The sequence below is a fragment of the Numenius arquata genome, chromosome 6 (genome assembly GCF_964106895.1).
Source record: "Numenius arquata chromosome 6, bNumArq3.hap1.1, whole genome shotgun sequence".
In the NCBI taxonomy this organism is placed as follows: Eukaryota; Metazoa; Chordata; class Aves; order Charadriiformes; family Scolopacidae; genus Numenius; species Numenius arquata.
Window position 1 is genome coordinate 2,171,586 of NC_133581.1, and position 21,676 is coordinate 2,193,261.

The 21,676-nt window shown below is 57.2% G+C and overlaps 1 protein-coding gene across 1 annotated transcript in view; it reads right to left on the bottom strand.

The window, feature by feature from the left end:
• Positions 1-3,187: 3,187 nt before the first annotated feature.
• KDM2A (lysine demethylase 2A) overlaps positions 3,188-21,676 on the bottom strand; it is a 48,501-nt gene continuing 30,012 nt past the window's right edge. The window contains exons 10-21 of the mRNA XM_074148700.1: positions 20,420-20,535; positions 19,362-19,488; positions 17,476-17,897; positions 10,839-10,922; positions 8,968-9,234; positions 8,061-8,192; positions 7,892-7,981; positions 6,022-6,740; positions 4,908-5,071; positions 4,407-4,565; positions 4,038-4,253; positions 3,188-3,883 (exon numbers count right to left, since the gene is read on the bottom strand). Of these exons, the coding sequence (XP_074004801.1) occupies positions 3,702-3,883; positions 4,038-4,253; positions 4,407-4,565; positions 4,908-5,071; positions 6,022-6,740; positions 7,892-7,981; positions 8,061-8,192; positions 8,968-9,234; positions 10,839-10,922; positions 17,476-17,897; positions 19,362-19,488; positions 20,420-20,535 (2,678 nt within the window). The 3' untranslated portion in view covers positions 3,188-3,701. The remainder of the gene's footprint in view (positions 3,884-4,037; positions 4,254-4,406; positions 4,566-4,907; positions 5,072-6,021; positions 6,741-7,891; positions 7,982-8,060; positions 8,193-8,967; positions 9,235-10,838; positions 10,923-17,475; positions 17,898-19,361; positions 19,489-20,419; positions 20,536-21,676) is intronic.

The following is a 21,676-nucleotide window of genomic DNA, read 5'->3' on the forward strand; positions in this document are numbered from 1 at the left end:
GACAGCTGCCACCACCCCCAGGAGACGATGGGGACATGGGGACAGCTGCCACCACCACCACCCCTAGGAGATGATGGGGACATGGGGACAGCTGCCATCACCACCACCCCCTAGGAGATGATGGGGACAGCTGCCACCACCCCTAGGAGACGATGGGGACATGGGGACAGCTGCCACCACCACCACCCCTAGGAGATGATGGGGACATGGGGACAGCTGCCACCACCACCACTCCCTAGGAGATGATGGGGACAGCTGCCACCACCCCCAGGAGACGATGGGGACATGGGGACAGCTGCCAGCCCACGGTGTGGGTGGGTGGGTGGCAGAGGAACCCCCAGTGCTGGGGACACACACACACACACAAAGGGGATGTCCCCAAGGTCCCCTGTCCCTGTCCCCTCCTCTTCCCTCGCAGCCAGCCAACGGGCAGAGCCCAGACGCAGCATTTTGGGTTTTGGTTTTTTTTTTTTTTCTTTAAATCTTTGCTTTTTTTGATTGTTTTTTGATTTTTTTTTTTTTATTCCAAAAAAAATCCACCCCCAAGAAACAAAATATTTCCCTTCAGGGGGTGGGATCTCCCCCCCCCCCCCCCCCCCGTGTGTGTGTCCCCCCCTCACCCCCAACATCCCTCCTCTCTAAAAACCAGTATCCGAGAATGCTTAGAAAAGGGAAAAAAAAATTAAAAAAAAATTAAAAAAAAAGGAAAATAATTAAAATTGTCATTAGCTCCCATCTCCTCCCCCCCCCCTTCAGCCAAGGACACTCCCCCCCCCCCCCCAACGGCCCCCCCCCGAACCAACTGAGAGAGCGCAAGACTTGGTTTGCTTTTTACCCTTAATGCTTACATTTAATTTTAAAGCACAAACATCAGAGATGGACTCTAAATCGCCAACAAAAAAATATATATTTACAATATTTCTCCAAGGTGGAAGGGAAGGAAGAAAAAGGGAGGGGAGGGGGGAGGTCGGGGGGGGGGGGGGGGGGGGGGGCGCAAATCGAAACGAAACAACAACAACAAAAAAAAACAAACCAAAAACAAAAAAAAAACCAAAAAAAAAACCAAAACGCAACCAAATCCTTAAACGATTGTGACTTTTCCTGCGGGAGTTGCCGTTAGGGAGCGAAGTTTTTGGGGTGGTTTTTAAATCACTAAGTGATTATTATTATTTTTTTTTTAATATATATAATCTTCTTCTTTTTTTTTTTTTGTTTCTTTTTTTTTTGTTTTTTTTTATTTTTTGTTTGTTTTTTCCTTCTCCTTAATTCCTCGTGGATTTTCACCCCCTTGCCCACCGATGGGGGAGGCGGGGGGGGGGGGGGGGGGAAGGGTAGGGGTGTGTGTGTGTGTGTGTGTGTGTGTGTGTGACGTGCCGAGGGTGACACGCCGGGAGTCTCTGCGGCCTGGGGTGGGGACACAAGTGACACAAACGCAGAGGGGAGGGCTTGGTTGACCCCCCTCCTCCCCTCCCCAAAACTCTTCCCCCGATTTTTCTTTTTCCTTGCGAAACTCAAAAAAAAAAAAAAATAAAAAAAATATAAAAAAATAATAATAAAAATCAATCCAAAGGAAAAAGAAAAAAAAAAAAAAAATAAAAGCTTCCCCATTCTTCCGACGTCTTTTCCCGGGAGCCGTGGCCACCAGAGACTAAGGCAGGTGGCCCCCGCTCCGCTTTTCCGCTTGCCCCGGGGGGGGGTGGGTGTCTGGGGGGGATGGGGGGGGTGGCTTTTCCTGCTCAAAGCCCTTGTCCCGAGAGCCGTGGCCACTGTCCCCTCCTGTGTCCCCTGTGTGTCATCCCCCCCCCCCCCCGGCGGCCACCAGCCCCCGGGCAGAAGGGTGAAGGGGAGTTTGGGGGGGGGGGGGGGGGGGACACGGCTCTCCTCCCTTATTGCTTCTGAAGCAGCCGGGGTGGGGTTGGGGGGAGCAGGGGGGGGGGGGCGGCACGGGGACACCCACCCCCCCCCCCCATCCTCTATGGGGGGGCTGGGGACGGGTGGCACTGGCGGGGGTGAGGGGAGGAGGTGACAGACTGGTTTGTGCTATCTGTAGGTGCTGCCGGGGGGGGGGGGACGGGGACCCGAGGCTGGGGAGAACGGAGGGGGGGGGGGGGGTCCTGACACCGGGGCTGGGGGGGGGGGGGGGAAGAGATGGGGAGCGGAGGGACAGGGAGGGAAATAAAATAGTGACCCAAAAAGAAGATTCCAACCTTTTTTTTTTTTTTCTTTCCTTTTTTTTTTTTTTAGGTTTTTTTTCTTTTTTTAGTTTTTTTTTCCCCTTTTGTTTGTTTTTTTTTTTCCTTTTTTTTTTTTCCTTTTTTTTCCTTTTTTTTTTTTTTTTTTTTTAAAGTGCAAAAAGCTCTCCGCTGCCTTAGAGAGAGGTTCTTTGGACCGACCATTCATTGCAAAGGAAAAACGGCAGCTAAAAAAAGGGGGGGGGGGGGGGGGGTTGGAGGGGGTTGTGTGAGGTTGGGGGGGGGGGGGGGGCGAGAAGTAGAATTTGGGGGGGGGGGGGAGAAAAAAAAAAAAAAAAAAAAAAAAGGAGAGGACAACGCAGTGGGGCACTTGTGCCAGTTCGGTCCCAGGCCACAGAGAAGCCCCCCCCCCCCCCCCCCCCGACTCCTCCCCACCCCGAGTGCTTCATGATGCCGGGCTGTGGGCAGGGAGGAAGAGGAGGCAGCTCCTGTGTGTGTGTGTGTGTCCCCCCCCACCTCCCGTTCCCCCCCCCAGCCCGCCCCGTGCGCTCACTCACCCCCGGCTGATGTTTTTTCCGAGTCCTCCCTGAGCTCTGATGGACCCGTGGTCACTCCCGGCCCCCGGCTGTCACCTCTGTGCGGGGCTGCGTGGGGACAGATGAAGGACCTACCCTCCCCTGCCCCCCCAAGAGTGGAAGAGCATTGTGTCCGTCCGCCCGTGTGTCCCCCCCCCCCCCCCGGCAGGGGGAGAATGGGCTATAAAGCCCCCGTTCCTGGCCAGCGTGAGGCTGGAGAACCCGTGACACCCTGCCCTCCAGCCTGAAAAGATGCAGGAGAGCGGTGGGAGAAAGTGGTGGTGGGGGGGGCTCCATCGCAGCCTCCCCCCTCGGATGAGGGAAACCATGGCGGGGGGGGGGGGGGTGAGGGGGGGCGAGTGACAAGCTGGTGGTGGCACAGATTTGGGAGGGGACACACACACACACACGCGTTTTGTTCCAGCTCTGCTCCCGCTTCCTTGGAGAGACCTTGACCCTCGAGCTTTGTGCTAACGGGGAAGTGACAAGTGTTTTCACGGCAAGGAGACGACGGGGAGGAGGGGAAAAGCTGGGGGGCGGCGAGGGGAGGGGGGGGACAGGAAAGAGGGCACCCCATTTTTCTCCGCACAGAGATCTCTATTACAAGCTCCGCCTGGGAAGCGGCCACCAGCCTGCGGGCCCAGGCTCCTTGCCATTTGCCCGTTCCTCCTCTGGTACTGGCCAGCCTGGCGGGACATCTCCATCGGCAGAAGTCCCGGGGGAGGAGGAGGAGGAGGAGGAGGAGGAGGAGGAGGAAGGAGAGGAGGAGGAAGGACGGTGGAGCGAGGCCAGCGGTAGCCCCTGTCCTGCCGAATCAGGTGGGTGGGACGCGGCAGGACGCAGAGGGCGAGGTGGGGAACGTTGGAGGAACGGTTCTCCGAGAGGGGTGGGATGGGCTCTTTTCCTTCTCCTCAGTCTGCCCCGGGGAGGGTCTCTAGCTGATTTTTTGGATCAGCTTCTCATCGGACAGGCAGTAGAGGCTGTTGATGGACAGGTCCGAGATGAAGTGCTCGCAGGCTTTGCGGGTGATCTGTTTGCAACCTCGCAGGTCGATGAGGGTGACGTTGGAGATGCGACGCAGGTAGAGCAAGGCCTGGTCCGTCAGCTTATTGCAGCCTGAGGGGAGGTGAAGAGGAAGAAGAATGAGCTTCAACACCTTCCACGAAGCCAGAGCTGAGCTTCCACGTTCAGCCGGGAGGGCGGGTGGAGAGGACGAAGCCGCTTTATGGTGGGAAAACCAACCGGGGCCATCCCAGAGCGTGGTACCCACCTGCCATGTTGAGCTCGGTGAGGGAATTGCGGGTGGAAGAGCCCACGGCCGTGAGGAGGTTGGCCGACTGGTCCGTAAGGTGGTTGCAGTGGCTGAGGTCGAGGCGGGAGAGCAGGGGCATATGGCGGATGATGAGCCGCAGCGTGGCGTCGGTGATGTCCAGGCCGGCGAGCCGGAAATCGATCATGTTGCGGAGTTTGCTGCGATTGTCCTGACCTGCAAAAAAAAAATAAAAAAAAAAATTAAAAAAAAAAATGGGGAAAGAAGAAGCTGAGCGTGGACTATCTGCCCCGTTGGAGCATTCCCGATCCGGCATCACCTTCCCGCTCTCCTCCCGACTCCCCACCGCCAGCCTGGCCGACGTCTTACTGGGTTTGTCTGTTGGAGGCGTGAGTAAATCCCGGATCTGAGGGTCCTTGATTCCTACTGCCCACCGAAGATCGAGGGTCCTGAGAAGGGGGCAGCTGGAGGTACTGAGAGCACAGACCGCAGACCAGGAACAGCCCGCTAAGATGAGGTCTTTCAGGCCTGCCGGGGAGAAAGGGAGAGAGGTAACGAGTCAGACGAGCTGGGTCAGCTCCGAGATGTCCCACATCTCAACCCTCTTTCTCCAGGAACCCGAGGAAGCATCTCCCATCCCTGCCTGGGGTGGGACGGGGAGCTGAGCTCTCTGACGGAGAGGTTACACACAGCTGTGGGAAACCGTATCACTTTTGGTGGCTCCTTGGGTGATGGGATCCAGGCATCAAGGGGTTCTCAAGCTGGTGGGTACCGGGGTGCAGAGCCCCTCTCTCGCTCTGGTCCAGCCCTCAGGAGGCCTCGGAGCAGGCTGGTGGCAGAGGTAGGGACCCCTCCCCAGCCCATGCTCACCTGGCAGCCTGTTGACAAGCCACGTTAGCTGTTTTTTGGAGATATTGGTCCAGCTGAGGTCGAGGCTGACCGGTTGCCTTTTGATGATGCCGCTCAACGCCTGGGGGGTGATGGACTTGCACCTGCTTAAATCTATCTTTGTCCACAATCTCTTGTCACAGCACCTGGGGACGAGGACAAGGCTGTAAGTTGAGCCACCCGGAGACAAGAGAGGGCCGGTGGGTTGCCTGGCTTCGGGGATGAGCCCAGCCCTGGTGAGGTCCCAGCACAAGGTCGCTCTGCCTGGTTTCCCTGAACACACAAGGAGGTTTCTGAGGGTGCCCGGCCACCCAGGGATGCCCAGTACAGCCCCAGTGGGCTTTTGCTGCCACGTAAGAAGACTACGAGTCGCCCCTCCTGGGTGCTTCTCCTGCCAGGGCGAAGATCTCAAGCATCCTTGCTCCCAGCAGGAAGAACACGGCAGCACTGGTCGCTTTGCCGGGAGCTGCGACAGAGTCTGGAGGTGCCACAAACTCCTCCTGTCCCAAGGGAGACCCGATGGCAGCTCCCCTGAAGGTGTCACACCAGTGGCAGGCGAGGGGATGCTCTCTTCCAGCCACCATTCCCACCAGCCCCTGATGAAAGCGGGCCACTCCTTTCCCATCGTGCCATTCCCGCTGCTCGGTGGTTAGAAACCTCCCAGTTTCCAGTCCCCGTCTGTTCCCAAGCCCTCCATCCCCAGCTGTCCCGCTGCCAGCATTGTCTCAAGCCTGTCACCCCCCACCGAGGCATTTCCAACCAGTAAACTCATCCCAGCCTGTGGCCGGGAGGCCGAGGCAGGAAGGGAGGCAGGGAAGGACAAGGACCGTGCTGGGTGGCAGGTGAGGAAAGGGCATGGGCATCCGGCAAGGACACGGCAGGGGACACAGGTGCTCAGGTGACAGCACAGCCTGCCACCGTCTCCCAACAGAAGGGACACAATAAAGACCAGTGTGCCTATGGCAGAGGCAGCAAGGTCTGAGGACAATGTTGCCTGACAAAATGGTGTGGCTGTGCCCGGTCCAGGGACCAGGAGGACATGGCCAGGCCTGGCTGTGTCCCCTCCCCAGCCGCCACCACGTGTCCCCACACTCACCACTTGTACCAGGTCTTGCACACCCGCATGCACTCGCAGAGCTCCCTGCGGGTGAGGTAGCGGAAGACGGACATCCACACCTCGCGCTGCATCCAGCTCTCCTCGCCCTCCTGCGCCCGGCCCCCTCGGCCATTGAGCCGGGCCGCCCCCCCTTCCTCCGCGTTCTCGTCCTCCTCCTCCTCTTCCTCCTCATCCTCCTCGGCGGCTGCCGCCTCCTCCTCCCCACCGCCCCCTCGTAGGGGCATCCTGGTGGGCGGGTGGCGCATGACCACCCGGGGAGAGTGCTGCAGGTTGGTGGAGGAGGCGGTGATGGCTTGCAGCTTGGGGACGATAGAAGTGCCGTGGACGTCTTTGGTGGGGCGTTGAAGGGTCACGGTGAGGTAGGAGCCGTGGAGCTTGGCCTTCTCCACCTCCGACAGCTCCTTCTTGCCGCTGGGGTTGTTCTCCTTCTCCCGCACCATGGTTCTCTCGGTGGCCTGGAGCCGCAGGAGCTGCCGTCGCTTGAAGCGTTCGTCTCTGCTGGCGCTGTGGTGGTCGCTGGGGCCGGCTCCCGGGGACGAGCGCGTCACCACCCCTCGGGGTGAGGCCGGGTCGTGGATTAGCTGCAGCATGGGGGTGGGCGAGTTGGGTGGGGGGGTCAGGGGCTCCTCGCAACTCCGCAGGGGCCGCAGCACCTTGGCTTGCGCCGTGTCGTCGTCGCTCTCCTCCACCTTCCGTTTCTGCGGGAAAGCGGGGAGGCAGGTTAGCGGGGATGGAGATATGGAGGGCCCGGGGAATGCATCTCCCCCTTCTCCCTCTGTTCCCCAGGACAGCACGCATGGTGCCAGCAGGGTCTGCACCGGTAGTGCCCAGTACCACCGGGACCAAGAGTCCACCCACATCAGCAACCAGCATTTTCCTTCCTCCTTCACAAAGTGGGTGTCCCTTGAGGTTGGGGGTAGCTTCCACTCCGTGCCTAACAGTCTCTCGCCACTTGTGGAGGAAACTCTCGGGATCACAGCTCAGCACAAGACACCGTGGGGACAAGGGGTGCTCATCACATCTCCTCCGAGTGCTGGGGGACCCAGGAACCAGGCAGATGTGCACCCCAAGCATGCACATCACCCAGGAGAAGGTGCCCCAGGGAGGTTGCTCCCCATCCTGGCTTGCCTTAGGGGCTACACTTTTATCCACAGCAGTGGGGATGGTCCTATAGGCGATGCAGCAGCCGTAGGCTGGTGTCCTGGGCAGCGCTGGCAGTTGCCAGCGGGCCAGTTGCCGCCGCACAGAGTCTGCTTGCTGCCTGGTGGAGGAACCTGGCTGCCGCTTCGGCAGGAGCCTGGCCTTGGCCTGGTGACGGGCTCCCTAGGAGCCAGGGACAGAGAGCAGAGGGGTGTCAGCTTTTCCCCCCTTGCAGGAACCCAGAGCCAGACTGCAGCAGGATGCTACCAGGACCCCGAGCGCTGCACTCCCAGTGACCCCCCGCTCTCACCAGTCACTGCCCAACTGGATTGCGCTGGTACCTGCCTGCCCTCTGTGCAGCCCAGCCTGGCTGAACAGTGCCTGCATCCCCGGCAGGATGCCATGGGATGGAGGACACGCATCATCGAACGGTTTGGGTTGGAAGGCACCTTCAAGATCATCCAGCTCCGTGGTGGGGGGACACCTCCCACCAGACCAGGTTGCTCCAAGCCCCATCCAGCCTGGCCTTGAACCCCTCCAGGGATGGGGCAGCCACAGCTTCTTGGGGCAACCTGGTCCAGGGTCTCACCACCCTCACAGGAAAGAAGTTCTTCCCCAGATCTCATCTCAATCTCCCCTCTTTCAGTGTCAAACCCTTTCCCCTCGTCCTGCATCCTGCCTTGCCACAGCACAGCTCGCCTCCTCTTACCTGGCCCTTCTCCGCATCGTCACCCTGGTAGCATTTGGGGCACTCCCAGCAGTTGGGGAGCTCATCGTTGAGCAGCCCTTCCCCGTCCATCTGCCAAAAGAAGAGGGCAGTCAGCAGCAGTCCTTCCCCACGGCCAAGCTCCCCCTGCCCCGGCGCCCACGATTCTCACCTGCAGGCAGCCAGGGTGAACGATCTCATTGCAGATACAGCACTCCATAAGCTTCTTCTCAAAGTCCTGCGAGTCCTCGTTCTGATCCACCTCCCCGCAAAGTGCACATGTGACCGAGTGAGGCAGCCTGGGCTACAAAGGAAAGCAGGGATGAAACCAGGGCGAGGTGGGACAGCCTTGTCCCTTTCCTCCTCCTCTCCCTCATCGCTTGAATCACGGGGAATCACAGAATGGTTGGGGTTGGAAGGGACCTCTGGAGATCATCTAGTCTAACCCCCTGCCAAAGCGGGGTCACCCAGAGCAAGTTGCACAGGAACCCTCCAGGCAGGTTTGGAATATCTCCAGAGAAGGAGACTCCACCACCTCTCTGGGCAGCCTCTTCCAGGGCTCTGCCACCCTCACAGTAAAGAAGTTTTTCCTCATGTTGAAGTAGAATTTCTTATGTTCCAGTTTGTGCCCATTTGCCCCTTGTCCTGTCCCCGGGCACCACTGAGAAGAGTCTGGCCCCATCCTCTTGACACCCACCCTTTAGATATTGCTCAGCATCGATGAGATCCCCTCTCAGTCTTCTCTTTTCCTCAGCAGAGAGATGCTCCAGTCCCTTGACCTTCTTCATAGCCCTCTGCCGGCCTCTCTCCAGCCCTTCTTGAACTGGGGGAGCCCAGAACTTGACCCAGTACTCCAGATGTGGCCTCACCAGGGCAGAGTAGAGGGGGAGGATGACCTCCCTTGACGTGCTGGCCACATTCTTTTTAATACACCCCAAAAGTGCAAGGAAAGGGGCCAACTATCCCCCCAGGACATCAAACTTGGTCACTGCCCTCCTCCGTCTGACCCTGATCGGCCACGCAGAGTCGCCGCCAGGCTCCAGAAGACTTCTGAGAAAAGGATTGAGCCGCAGACTCACCGCTAAGCACTGCCGGAGGACGCAGGACTGCTTCATGCGGCCAGGCCCACCAAACTTCTTCATGTCCCTGCAGTAGTGGCACATGCCACACTCGCCCTGCATGCAAGCCTTGCATTTTCGGCACCGCACCCGCCTCCGCCTGGCGCCTGACACGATGGGAGAGACCGTAGACCTGACGGGTGTCGGGCGAGGGGTTGGCTTCATGGTGTGCGGCTTGGTGATGGGGATGGTGGGCAGGCGTACCCTCAGCCGGGCCTGGAGCTTTAGCTGGCAACAGAAAGAGAGAGGGGAACGGCGTCAGATGTCTGAAATGTCGCATTCGGCTTGGATGAGGAAGCCTCTGATCCCCAGCTCCCTTGCTGCGACCTAAAATAAAAGGCAGCCCCTCTCCCTCACCTCTCTGCAGACAAAAGGAGGCTGTATCGGCGCTGCCCTGGGCAGCTTCTCCTCCAGCGTGCTCGCTCAAGCCTTCCCCACCCCACCCCAAGAGCTCTCCCCATCCTTCCACCCCCCAGAAGGAGTCATAAATGGGTCTGAAAAGGGCTGCTGAGTTCCAAAAGCATCACAGTGCTCCAAAAAAAGAGTCAGCTATGCGAGGGGACAGGGGTCAGCTCTGATACGAGTGTTCTGGTCACTTTTTGGGGAACACCACTGAGCTCTCCAGCAGACACTTGCCACCACACATCCCGCCAGCCCTCATAGCATCCTTCTGAGATCGGCCCGGATGGTGTGTCCCCACCACAGCTGATGGGCTTGGGGAAGGGCAGGCACCCCAAAAAACCCACCACAAGGACAGGGGCGGGGATGTTCCAAGCATCTGAGTGCTGTGTCCAAAGCGTGTAGACATCTCTAGGTCTTTTCTCCCAGAAAAGCTGCCCGAGATGCCTGTGCGGCTCAAGGACCAGGAAATCACGCTGGATTCCCTTGGGCAGGGCAGGCAGGTAGAGACAGGCACCTTCAAAGGGCAATCCGAGAAGGTTGTTTGTCTCCAGACACCCAGACGGGGTGTTACCCACCCTTCCCAGCGCGATGGGGTCCTGCTATTCCCACATGCCTGCCCGGTGAGCCCGTCTCTGGGCAGGAAGGAAGCAGTGAGCTACGGGAGCCATCCGGGCGGGCCGGGGGAAGGCAGCCTGCGGAGGGGAAGTCCGGCCGGCCAGAAACAGGCTGCTCCTCACCTTCATCTGCCCAGCAAGCTCAGCTTTGGGCCCTGGGTTACAAGAGGAAGGGCAGGGGTGCACCAAAAGGTTATTTTGCCAAGAAAAAGGGAAAAGGTCTCTACCTGCAGATACCCCCCAGGAGAGAGCTGCCTTCCTTGGGGTTGAAAGAGCCAATGCTACAGCCCAGGCATCGTGCTGGGAGCCAAGGGGCACGCTCACTGGACCGAGGGACCGGCCTGCCCAGCGAACAGCCAAGGTTGATGCTGATCATCAACCCCCACATCTCTCGGGGAAGGCAACAGCAATACATTCCTCTGCCACACACTCATATCACCCAGGAGTCCCTCATCAAGCCACAGAGCTCCCTTTAGAAGATCCTCCCTTCCACCAAAAGCAGGGCTCCAGCTTCTCCGAGCGCGACCGAGGGGCTGGAGAACATGGAGCAGCTGGGGCTGACCCAGTTACCACCCATCGGCTGAGCTGGGGAAACCAGCAGGGTGGGAGACTCCCACCACTGCCAGCAAACAGGTTTTCCTGCGGTGCTGCGGAGGTGGTTGTGCTCCACGGCCTGCCCTCTGCACTGCTCCCCTTATGCCCGCTGGTTCCAACCCCCCAGGTGGGTACGGAAGTGATGCCACCACACCACGGTGGCAGGTCACCAGCTCAACCGCACGCAATATCCACTCCAGGTCCCCTCCTCGCAGCTCCTACCTTATCTCTCTTGGGCCACTGGACGATGGGGATGCCTGTAAGTGCCAGTTTGGGGTCGCTGTTTGCGTATTCTTCTAGCAGCAGCTAACGGAGAGAGAAGAAGAAAAAATAGAGACAAAAACACAGGTGTGAGCAGAGCGAAACAACGCTCCCGGCAGCGATGGGGGCTCCAACCAGATGCCAAGGCCAGAAGGATTCGAACGGGGCTGAGAAGGAGCCCTCCTCTACCCACGCCCGCGAGGAACGATCCCCTCCCCACGTTGAGACAGACGAGCTCCGCCGAGTCGATCTGCACGAGCGAGCGCTTTCATCAACGGCGTTTCAGCCTCCAGGCCCCGCTCTCTGCGGTGGTGGGAGGGGAGAGAGCCAAGCTTTTGCAATCCAGGGGGATTTACGACGGGGGGGGGGGGGGGGGGGGGGGGGGGGGGAAGAAAGCACGAGGGTCCCCTCCATCTCTCCCTGGGCATGGGGTAGCCACAGGGTACATCGGTGGCAGGACATGGTGGCCCAGCAGCCCCTCGGTAGCCTGGAACAAGCTGCTTGGTGGCCAAAAACTGCTCTCCCCTGCACTCGCCTCGGGGTTTGGCTTTGACACAAGAGACCCCTCGGCACCCACTGGACCGGCACATTGCCCTGTGGCACGACAGCCACCCTCCCTCCGGGTGGATGGGGGCTCCCTGCATTCACCCTTGTCCCTTTCGTCCCCCTCCATCGCAGTCCCCTCCCCACGGCCCATTCCCTACCCAATTTGCCGGTTCCAAAGGTGCTTTATTTACTTGGCGTTGCCATGACTACGCAAGGCAGGAGCCTCCTGCCGGCATCCCCCGTGCGTGCGTGGTGATGCTTCCCGCTGCCAGGCCGTGCCAGGGCAGGGACCGGCTGGTGTCCCCCCCCTGCGGGGGTGTGTGTGCCCGCTCCCCAGGCCCGGTACAGCTTACCGGGGCTCCCCCCCGCCCCGTCCTTCTCGGGCGGAAGGAAGCCGCAGCCTCCCCTCCGCTCCCCGGCAGCGCTGCCTACAGACTTTCCGCCTCCCCGCCAGCCCTTCCCATGAGAACACGCCGAAATGAAAAGGTCAGAGGCTGAGGGGGGAGTCTGTCCCCCCCCCCCCCCCCCCAATATATAACGTGTGGGCAGGGAACCGCAGCCTCCCCCCTGCCCGGGGCACCACGGGGGGTGACGGTGGCTCAGGCATGCTCCGAGCCGGGGGGGCAAAGGGGCTGGAAGAGGGGGCACTGGGGTCCTGGGGCTGCATCTGGCTCAGTGCTGGGGTGGGCGATAGTCCCCTCGTCCTCTCTGACCCCTCGCGCTCTGGCTGGGGGGGACACACACACAAGGCAGAGGGGACAAGCCGAAGGGGGCACCCTGCGAGCTCACCGCATGCTTCCCCAGGAACTCGGCACCGGGGGAAGGGGAGGGGAGAGGCGAGCACAAGCACCAGCCAGGGACCCCCCTCCAGGGAAGCAAGGGGTGCCCCCCCCGCGGTCCCCTCCCACCCTGACTGGGTCCGGAGCATCCCCGCGTCCCCTCCCCGTCCCGCGAGCGTTGCCAACTGCCTGACCTTGCGCCTCTGGAGCTGCCGTGACTCTGGGGCGAAGAAGTTTGCCGAGCCCTCTTTGTTTCGGTGCCCGCACTGCAAGGGCTGGGGCCCCCCCCTTTCCCCAGACACCTCTAAGGGTCGGCTCAGTCTGAGCGGACCCCGGCCCGACCCCCGTTTTTCGGGGACATGGCTGGGGGAGCAGCCTCGTCCCCAAGCCCGAGAGCCCCCGGTTCCTCCCGGGCTCCGGTAGCCGCACTGGCAACCTCGTGCTCCTCCCGAGGAGCCCTTGGGCAGCAGCGGCAGCTTCCTGAGCCTGAAACAATGCTGCTGCGTCACCCACATGCGGTTCCCAGCAATGCTTTGCAACGGGAAGATGGCAGAAGAGAAAAAAGCCAGCGAACGAGCAGAGGGCAGAGCCGTTCTGCTGCAGAGCCGGGAGGGGCCGGGACGGGCGGTTGGCGCCGCACGGATTGACGCAGGGTCCCCCCCCCCCCCCCACAACGGCCCCCACCTTCCTCCCTCCCTCCGCAATGGGAGAAGACGGGGGCTAGCGTCCCCAGGGTTGGGGCAAGCCGGGGAGAGCACCGGGGAGAGCCCTTACCCCAGCCCCGCTCACGCCCAGCCTCCCCAATGCCTTTCTTTTGTCTTCTCCGAGGCTTTTTTTTTGGGGGTGTGTGTGTGTGTGTGTGTGTTCCTCCTGGAACCCACCTAGATCTAGGAGACAGCACTGGTATAAGCATGGAGAAAGGGCTTTTAAAGAAAGGAAAAGGCGGGGGGGGGACGGGACAGCCCCCCCAAAACACGCAGGCTGCAGGGACTGCACCTTCCCAACCTGGATACACAAACCCTTCCCTGACAAGCATCCCATCAGCTAAAGTTTGGGAGCAGCCGTAGTCCCAAAGCCACCGGTGACCTAACCGCTAGAGGGGGACAAACCCGTTCCGGGTGAAGCAAGGTCTCCCCCCGCCCTGACCCCCAGCTCCTCAAGAGCCTCCCCCCCCCCCCCCCCCCCCACCTCCAGACCACCGCAATTAAAAATGGAGGAAGCTCTTGAAATTAAGCAGGTTCCTCAAAGCAGCGCTGGAGTGGGCAACCCTCCCACTGATGGGCAATCTCAGCTTTTCTCTCTCCTGCCCCTGGAGAGCCCAGGAAGCCACCGGGCCACACTGACTCCAGACTGTCACCACCTGAACCATCATCACCCTCAGGCTCCGGCACAGGCTCTCCATGGATCTTGCTCTCTGCATCGCACGGGGGACATCCAGCCCTGCAGTGTGGAAGACGTGCAGGGTGGCTCCTCTGTCACATCGCCAAGGTCAAGCGCATCAGGTGGCACACCGAGGTGACACCTGGTCAAGCAGGATGGCAGAGGGATCCTTGGCCCCACGTGCTCCAGGTTGAAGCGCTCCCATTTGGACAGTGATGGTGGAAATCATGGAGGCATCTCATTAACATCACACCACTGCCACAGGCATGGGGAGAAGAACCACACACAGCTCAGCACTTCACACCATGGTTTTGTGTCATCTGACCTGGCCAGTGTCACTGTCCTGCCATGGGGGGACCTTTTTAGCACAGCTCACAGGCCATCCTGGCCTTCATCACCCATCCCCGGTGGAGGTGGCCCCTGTTCCTCCCCAGTTCCTCTCTGTATCCCATTGCTCTGCAGCAAACAGGGGACTGTGCACTGTCCGCACAGCCACAGAGAGGGAGTGGAGTGTCCTCAGATCACTGTCTCCTCCCAAGGGCGTCCATCGGTTCTTTCACATCCCCTGGGCTTCAGCGAGCTGCCGTGTTTGCTGCTTCTCTTAAACATGAGCACCTGGAGAAACAAACTGTCTTGGAAGAGCAGATTCCAGCTGGCAGATTTACTGGGGCAGGGAAAGGAGAGCAGGAGGCACAGGGGACATTTTTCAGGCAGATGTGACCCACAGGAGAAGAAGACCAGGCAGATAAGGAGAGAAAAAACACATTTAAGGAGGGAGCAAAGAGATGTCTCTGATCATGGGGAGACCCAGCACAACACAGAGCCAGGTACGTGGGCAATGCCAGCCCACAGGCTTTGAGATGAGGTCCTGGAAACGGGATCCACACTTTTAGGAGACATTCTTTTTGTTTCTACAATGGTTGAAGCTCCAACACCTCCAGAGATAACCCGCCCGGGCCAGTTCCTGAGGCCGCAGGGCTTGGTGGCACTGAGGCAAGTGAATGGCTCAAAGGTGGGCCCAAGTCCCACAAGTCAGCCAACAGCAAGTCTGAGAGCTCCAAAGCCCAAGCCTCCCGCTCCTCTGAAGCCTAAACGAGGGGAACCACCCCAAGAAGGGTCAGCAGTGATGGAGAGAAGCATCAAAAGACAGTGGGACCTCTCAGAAGTTCCCTCCTTGCCAACGATCTTCCGAATTACTCCAGTCCAGACCATCACCAGACACATGGAGATTTTCAGCAAGACATCACTGCTACAAGGTGACACGTCACAACCTCGTTTTGCAAAGGCAGATCTTCTCCCAAGGCAGTACTAGAAGACTTTTTGGTTTCTCCAGACCCTCCCGTTTAAGCCACTGGAGAGCAGCTCTCAGCCACCGGTTCAGAAGGCAGCAACATGGTGTCACCAGGAGCTTTCCAAGGGAGAAGGGCAAAGCTAGAAAGGTTAAGGAGAGGCAGAGATGGCCATATGCTCTTCTTATTCAAGGTGCCTGATGCAGCTTTAGTTTAGTCTCAGCAGATGGACAATCCCACCTGCCATGGAACTGGAAGCACGTCTTTGTCACATCGTGTCCAAAGTGTCATGTCCCACCACGTGACTGCTCCAGGCTCAACCCATGACAGCATACAGAAGCTTGTTTTTCATGTGACCCAACACATGGACATCCCGAAGTCACGATCGCCACACAAGAAGCTGGGAAAAGGCAGCGTTTTCCTGCCCTGTGCATGCTCCCGTGGTCCATTAATGACCTCACTTGGTGACATAAGGGTACCAAGAACCTGCTGATGGTCCCCAGAGTCAGGCTACGATGCTGTGGAGGACATATGCTTTCCATTTAGCTTAAACAACTTAACATGGCTTAGGCTGTAGTTCTCCTCTAGCGCATAAAGAGAAATAGCAGGTCTGGGGGGCACCACGATGGATTCCACCTCCGAGAGCTGGGAGGGAAGGCAGGAACATCAAAACAAGACCGGAGAAGGGAAGGGCTGCACTTACACACAGCCCCGGCAGGGCTGTGGTCTGGGACAGTCAGCTACAGTCGCTCCACAACACAAAAGCTGTTAGAGGAGGTATTTATACCAAAGCTTACACAGGAAACGCGACTGAAATGGGATGCGTACCCCTCATCACGAGTTACAGACACATGAATGGCCACTTCTCACCTCTGGCTTGGTAACAACTCCCTTAAAAAGCATTAATAAATAAGGTATTCTCCATACAAGCTGTTGATATTGAAAATTAGACCTTCACTCATCGAGTTCTTCAGTGACCAAACCAGTTAAAAGGCTCAGCCAGAAATGTCTTACCCTTTTTCAGGTTTTATAAACCAACCGCCATTTGCCAGTTCCATCACCTCTAAGGAAAATATACGTTCTGAAAGCGGAGGTTTGTTGTAGTTCGACAAACTTGTCCTGTTTTTTCCAGCCACCGCAGCCTGATGCCTAAGAAACTCCATGCCTTGAGGACACCCTGTAGCACGGGCTTTACCTGGGAGGCTGCTAATGATCGTGAGGGACAGAGTCCTGCAGCTCAGGATACTTCTGAATCTCAGAGAATGGCCAGATTTAAGGAGCAAGTCCTTCAGGGAAGCTGTTTGCTCTGACCAGACTGCAGGGACTTTCACCTGCAGCTCATCTGCGAGGTACAACTGGACACGGGGGCTGGTGGGTCACATCAAAACCACACGTCCATTAACTCCAGAACATCACAAGTCCTTTGAACATCTCAAAACCCAGTTGAACACCGACAACTTTGAAAGCTCCGCCTTCAAAACACCCAAGGCACATCACCAGCCTCCCCCTCTCGGTCCAAGGGTGAAAGGCTACGCTCACAGCTCAGTCTGAGCTTCTCCAGAGCATCATACGGTCCGTGATAGGGCTGAGGCCACCCCGTCGACGGTGGCTCAGAAACGTGCTGCGTACTCGAAGGCCACGGCGCACACGAAAAAGCCACAGGAAACCAGAACTGCAGCCCACCACCAGCACCTACTCCCATTCCTTCAGCCAAGCTCCACCAGAGCAAACCACAGCCCACCCTGGGACCCCCGAGCAGCATCTTCTGTTCCAAAGGCAGCAGGGAGATGGATTTACCAAATGCCCCCCCCCCAAAAAAAAAAACCACACAAAAAAACCCCAAAAAACCCCCAAAAAAAGATCAGGAGACAGAAAAGAAACACGACGGTGAAGATTGAGATACACCCATGGCTGTATCTGCACGTCAGCTTTGGTACAGGCAAGCAGCTCAACAGACCACCATCAACAAGGAAGGGAGCAGAAGGTAACTGGTTTTAGAGACTAAAATGGACTTTTGAGGAACAGAGTGAGGCAAATGTTCTCAATTCAGCGCTGAAAGTACTAAAACACCAAAGGGTCTCATGGAGTCAGCACAACAGGTTTGGCAGATACAGCTCAGGGTGTAAAGCAGGGCAGGGGAAAAGAAAAAAAAAACACCCCAAAATTCATATAACACTTGAAGAAACAAGGCCAAATCCACCTGGGGCAAGGAAAGGGCTGTGACTGTCACAGTGTCCAACAGCCCAAGGAGTCTACAACCAGAACTGGAAACGAACTGCATCACAGGTGCTTTTGCACTGACACCCATAAGGGATCCGGAGAGAGGGTCCCCAGAGGAGGTTCAGCCACGCTGGCTGGGAGCAGTTACTGCTCCTGATAGCCCCTGACCCAAAATCCAAGCCAGGGCTGTCCCTCAGCATCAGCTAGTACAACATCAGCCTCGTGCAGAGGAAGAGGAGGACACCAAGCCTGCAGAAACATCACCCCCTTGCCCCAGGATGGGGGTCAAGCACAGTTTCCCTGTGGGCAAACGCTTTTCCACCTCCCATGCCGCAAGAAAGCGAATGAGGAGCCCCGAGGAACAGCTCCCTGGCGCCTACATACCTTGACGTCAGCGATGAGGGCGTCCTCGTCCTCAATGCCGGTGGGAACGCACTTCTTGTGCAGAGGGAGGGACTCCAGTTTGTCCACAAGGCAGCGCAGCCCCTCCAGCTCGAACTGCGTCAGGTGGACCTTCCTGCTCTTGCGCGGGCTGCCACCGTTGGGGTCCCAGGCCTGGCCATTTTGGGAGCCCCGGCTGGAGTCGGAAGAGTCTATAGATGTGGTCTTCTTCAGACCTGGCAGGCTGCTCTGGCAGCTCTTGCCCAGTTCATCATAGTCCACATTGGCACCGTTGGCTATTGGGCTGGTGAGAATGGACCGTCTTGTAACCGGTCGCCTGGCTTCTTTCCCTGCTGCGTCCTCATCTTCTTCCTCCTCCTCCTCCTCTTCCATGTTTACCGAGTCAGAGGAGCTCAGCTCCATATCTGCCAGGACGGAGGAAGAGTGAGAGAAGAGCACAGTGGCCAGAAAATCAGTCACAGGAGACGTTCGGTTTCTAGAGGAATCCCCCCACCAGTTACCAGAGATGCCGGAGCAACAGATACGTAGCGGAGAAGGTGAGAGGACACAATGGGGCACACAGTGGCTATAAAAGAAGAGCTAAAACCCTTCCCCATTCCTGGCTCATTTTGTGGGAAGGTGAGGCACAGGACATGGGAAAACCTCCCAGAGGAGGAGACAGCAACGCTCTAGGCTGAATTTAATAGAATCCTGGAATGGTTTGTGTTGAAAGGGACCTTTAAAGATCATCTCATCCAATCCTCCTGCCATGGGCAGGAACATCTTTCACTAGACCAGGTTGTTCAAGGCCCATCCAACCTGATTTTGCTTTGGAGGACTTGGGATCTCCAGCCATTGGGTCCTGCGAGTGACTTGGAACCTCAATCCTGCCTTCGTTATGGCAGAAAGAGGATGTGGGCTCATTAGATGACCAGGAGGTCTCTGAGCCTGATCGTGCAAATAAAGCGCCCCTCCCTTCCTTTCAGCTCTCCGAATTCCCACTTCCCGCTGCTCAGTGGTAGAGAAAAGGCGACAGAGGCACCGGAGGCCTCCAGGCAGGAGGACAGAGAACCTTTCCCAAACAACGTGCTGAGGGAGATCCTGAGAGAGGGACACAGAAGAGCAGGGAGCCGTGTCCCTCTGCTAGGACCCCTTGGGCAGAAATAAAGCCCAGAAGAGGCTGTGGCTGTGAGAAGAGGTGCCCAGGAGTCAGCATTTACAGCCTCTTAGGAGAGTGAAGACAGATCTGCTTCAAGGACCTTGGGTAGAAGCTACCCAGCTCTCTCCCACCCTGAAGAAGGGTCTCTAAGGAACCATCTCTTGATCCGCTGCTCAGGCCCCCCCGTATCTTGGCTGTGAGGAGGCCAAACATTCCTTTTGGGAGAGACTCCCTGCCCTCCCGTGCACATAACCTTGAGAGCGCTTTAAATTCTGCGTGCAGGAAGGGCCCACTCATCAGCAAGAAAGCATTTCTGCCGCCCAGCCCGCAGCCCAGCGGTGGTTACTGCAACTTCCCTCCACCTCTTCTCTTAAAGGCTTTTCGGCGTGAACCAGCAAGGCCAGCAACTCTGCGTGCTGGTTTTGCAGCTGCGAGGAACCCCGGCCTGTCGCAGGGGCAAAGGAGGAAGCAAAAGTCCGGCTGGTTTTGACTTCTTGCTCAAAGAAAAAGAAATTAAATCGCACCTCCTTCAGCCGGTCTGCGGTGCCCTCCGACTGCTCGGTACAGCAAAAAGGGAAGAAATACCCCAAAAAAACCACCTTGTGAAATTGAGGAAGCCACGGTCCCAAATTCTTCCCACCGAGCCAGACAGTTCCCCAGCAGGAGGGTGAAAGAAACGGCTCCGATAGAGGTGAGGGAGGAAAAAAAGGACTGGAGAACAAGCGCTTACCCATGCTGAGCGATTCCTTCTGGAAGTCCTTGGTCAGGTGCGAGCGGCTGGTGATGCAGTAGACGTAGCGCTCCAGCACGTACCAACACATCTCGTAATAGAAGGGATAACGAAACTTGTTTGGGACCTGCAAAAGAGGCAAAAGGGGAAGGGGCATCAGCTCAGGCTTCCTTCGCCACAGAAATAGCTCTTCTTACTGTTGCCTCAGACCAGAACGATCCCCCTCCTGAGACAGGAAATGCATGTACATGTTTTAACAGCATCATTCGTGCTTCTGGCAGCCTGATGTAATTCTCCCTGCAGAAGGATATTATCACCAGGCAGAGCCTGGCCCTACTCACTTGCAAGCCCATTAACATTTCATTTGTCTTTGTTAGGGTTGCAGCTCTTCCCCCACAGACCTTCTCATTAGTACAAGAAAGAAGTGGCAGATGCCACAAGAGATTTCAGTTGAAGGAAATGGTTCAAGCCCTTTTCCCAAACCCCAGAACAGCATCCGACAGTATTTTTATGTGGAGGGGGGGAAAAGGGTTGGACCATTAAGAGAGGTGTTACTAGCTCAGCTATTTAGCAGGGTGCTATCAGGGCTCTGTCACATCAGAGCCGGCAATTCGCACGCAGGCAGGTGATGTCCCTGTCCCTGCCTTGCACCTTCACAGCCCTGGCATGTCCCAAAGCTTCTCTGTAGGACCCAAACACTGCAGGACCCATGTCTCCATAAAGAGAAAGTGGGAACACCCACTTCCCAACAGCATTCTCTGCTCAAAACGTCAGGAAACTTTTAGTTTCAGTCATCTCAGACCACATGGAAGTCTAAGATCAACACCAAGCTAGATGTGCTCCCATGGACATGCCGTTGCCTTCCTCTTCAGGCAGCCAGGGGAGGTCCCCATCACCCTCACAGCAAGGTTTCCCGACCCCTCGGATGCCTGGAAGCTTCCAGACAGCTAGAGTTTGAGCAATCACAGGATGAGACTGAATTTGCCCACCTGCACACCCCTGCCCCTGGCTGTGCCCTCCCCACCACCACAGGAGGTCACATCCACCCGGGTCCTTACCCGCGTACGGTCTTCGATGCTGTAGATCCGGAGCTGCATAGGGATGTTGAAGCTGTGTAAGAAGTTGCCTCCGAAAACTAGCGTGTCCATGGGAGTGTACACAGCATGGATCCAACCTTGGAGAGAAAGCAGAGCTTGAAGAACCCTCCTGAGCAACTAGGGGAGGTCAGAGCCTCACAACTGACAGTCCCTACCAATTCCAATTCCTTTGCAATCTCTTACGAACTGTGTTCGTCAGAGCAGGGCTGTCGAATCTACATAACATTCACGTTTTTCTGCTAAGTCCACCCTGAGAGTTGCACCCTTAACCTGCATCCAGACTAGTTACTGACCCCTTGTCACATCGTGGTGGGGCTAGGAAGGGACCCCACAGACTCCAGCTCTTTGAGGAGTTGCTGTAACACAGCAATGTTCACCCCTCCTGAAGCGTCACTACTGAATTACTCGATACCCAGCTCATTTGACCCATCTAAGAGCTACAAAAAGCCTTGTATTTAGGCACTTAAATACACCTGTGGATCTGGCCTCGCATCCTCCCATGGTGGCACATGTGCCACCATAGCGCTTTGTCACCCTAGCGTCTCTCTAAAATTGCTTCCAAGCTGCACTGGGCCCAAGAACACCAGCAGCAAGGAAAGTCTTCCAAAGTCTGTTTGACAATTAAAGCACCCTCTAAGCAACTCTAGACCCAGCTCTGTCATCTCCAAGGCAATCCAGCCAAGCCAAACATTTTGGGAATTCCAACATGGGTTTTCTTAGGGAAAGGCCACTCAATTCACAAGAAGCGTCAGTTGCGGGACCAGGATAAAAAAAAATGAGTAACTCTGGCAGTCCCTGGTGCTTTCTGTTCCCGGTCTGGCTGTACGCTACAGGGGTACTATGTATAACACAGCTTATTCCTGCACCGCTGCTGGAGATGAAACAGCAGGTTACGGCATCCTTTGCCACCTGAGACAGTCTTAGGGATGCAATTTTTATAGAACAGTTTTATTAGAAGACTCAAAAGGGTCCCAACAATCTTTCTCCTTACAAGGGAGTATTCCCTAGGGCAAGCACAACATTTTAGAGACATCCTAAAAGGCTGGGAGCCGGTCCTCGCAAACAACCAACTTCGAGCTGCTGTTTCATCTGCCTCATTTCTTCTGCCTTTGCTGTTTTCCAGCACAGCACTGCCCTAATCGTGCAGGCAAGACATCGCTCTCCAATTACTCTGCTTGCTAAACCAAATCACGCTAAAGATTTCTCTTCACAGAATCA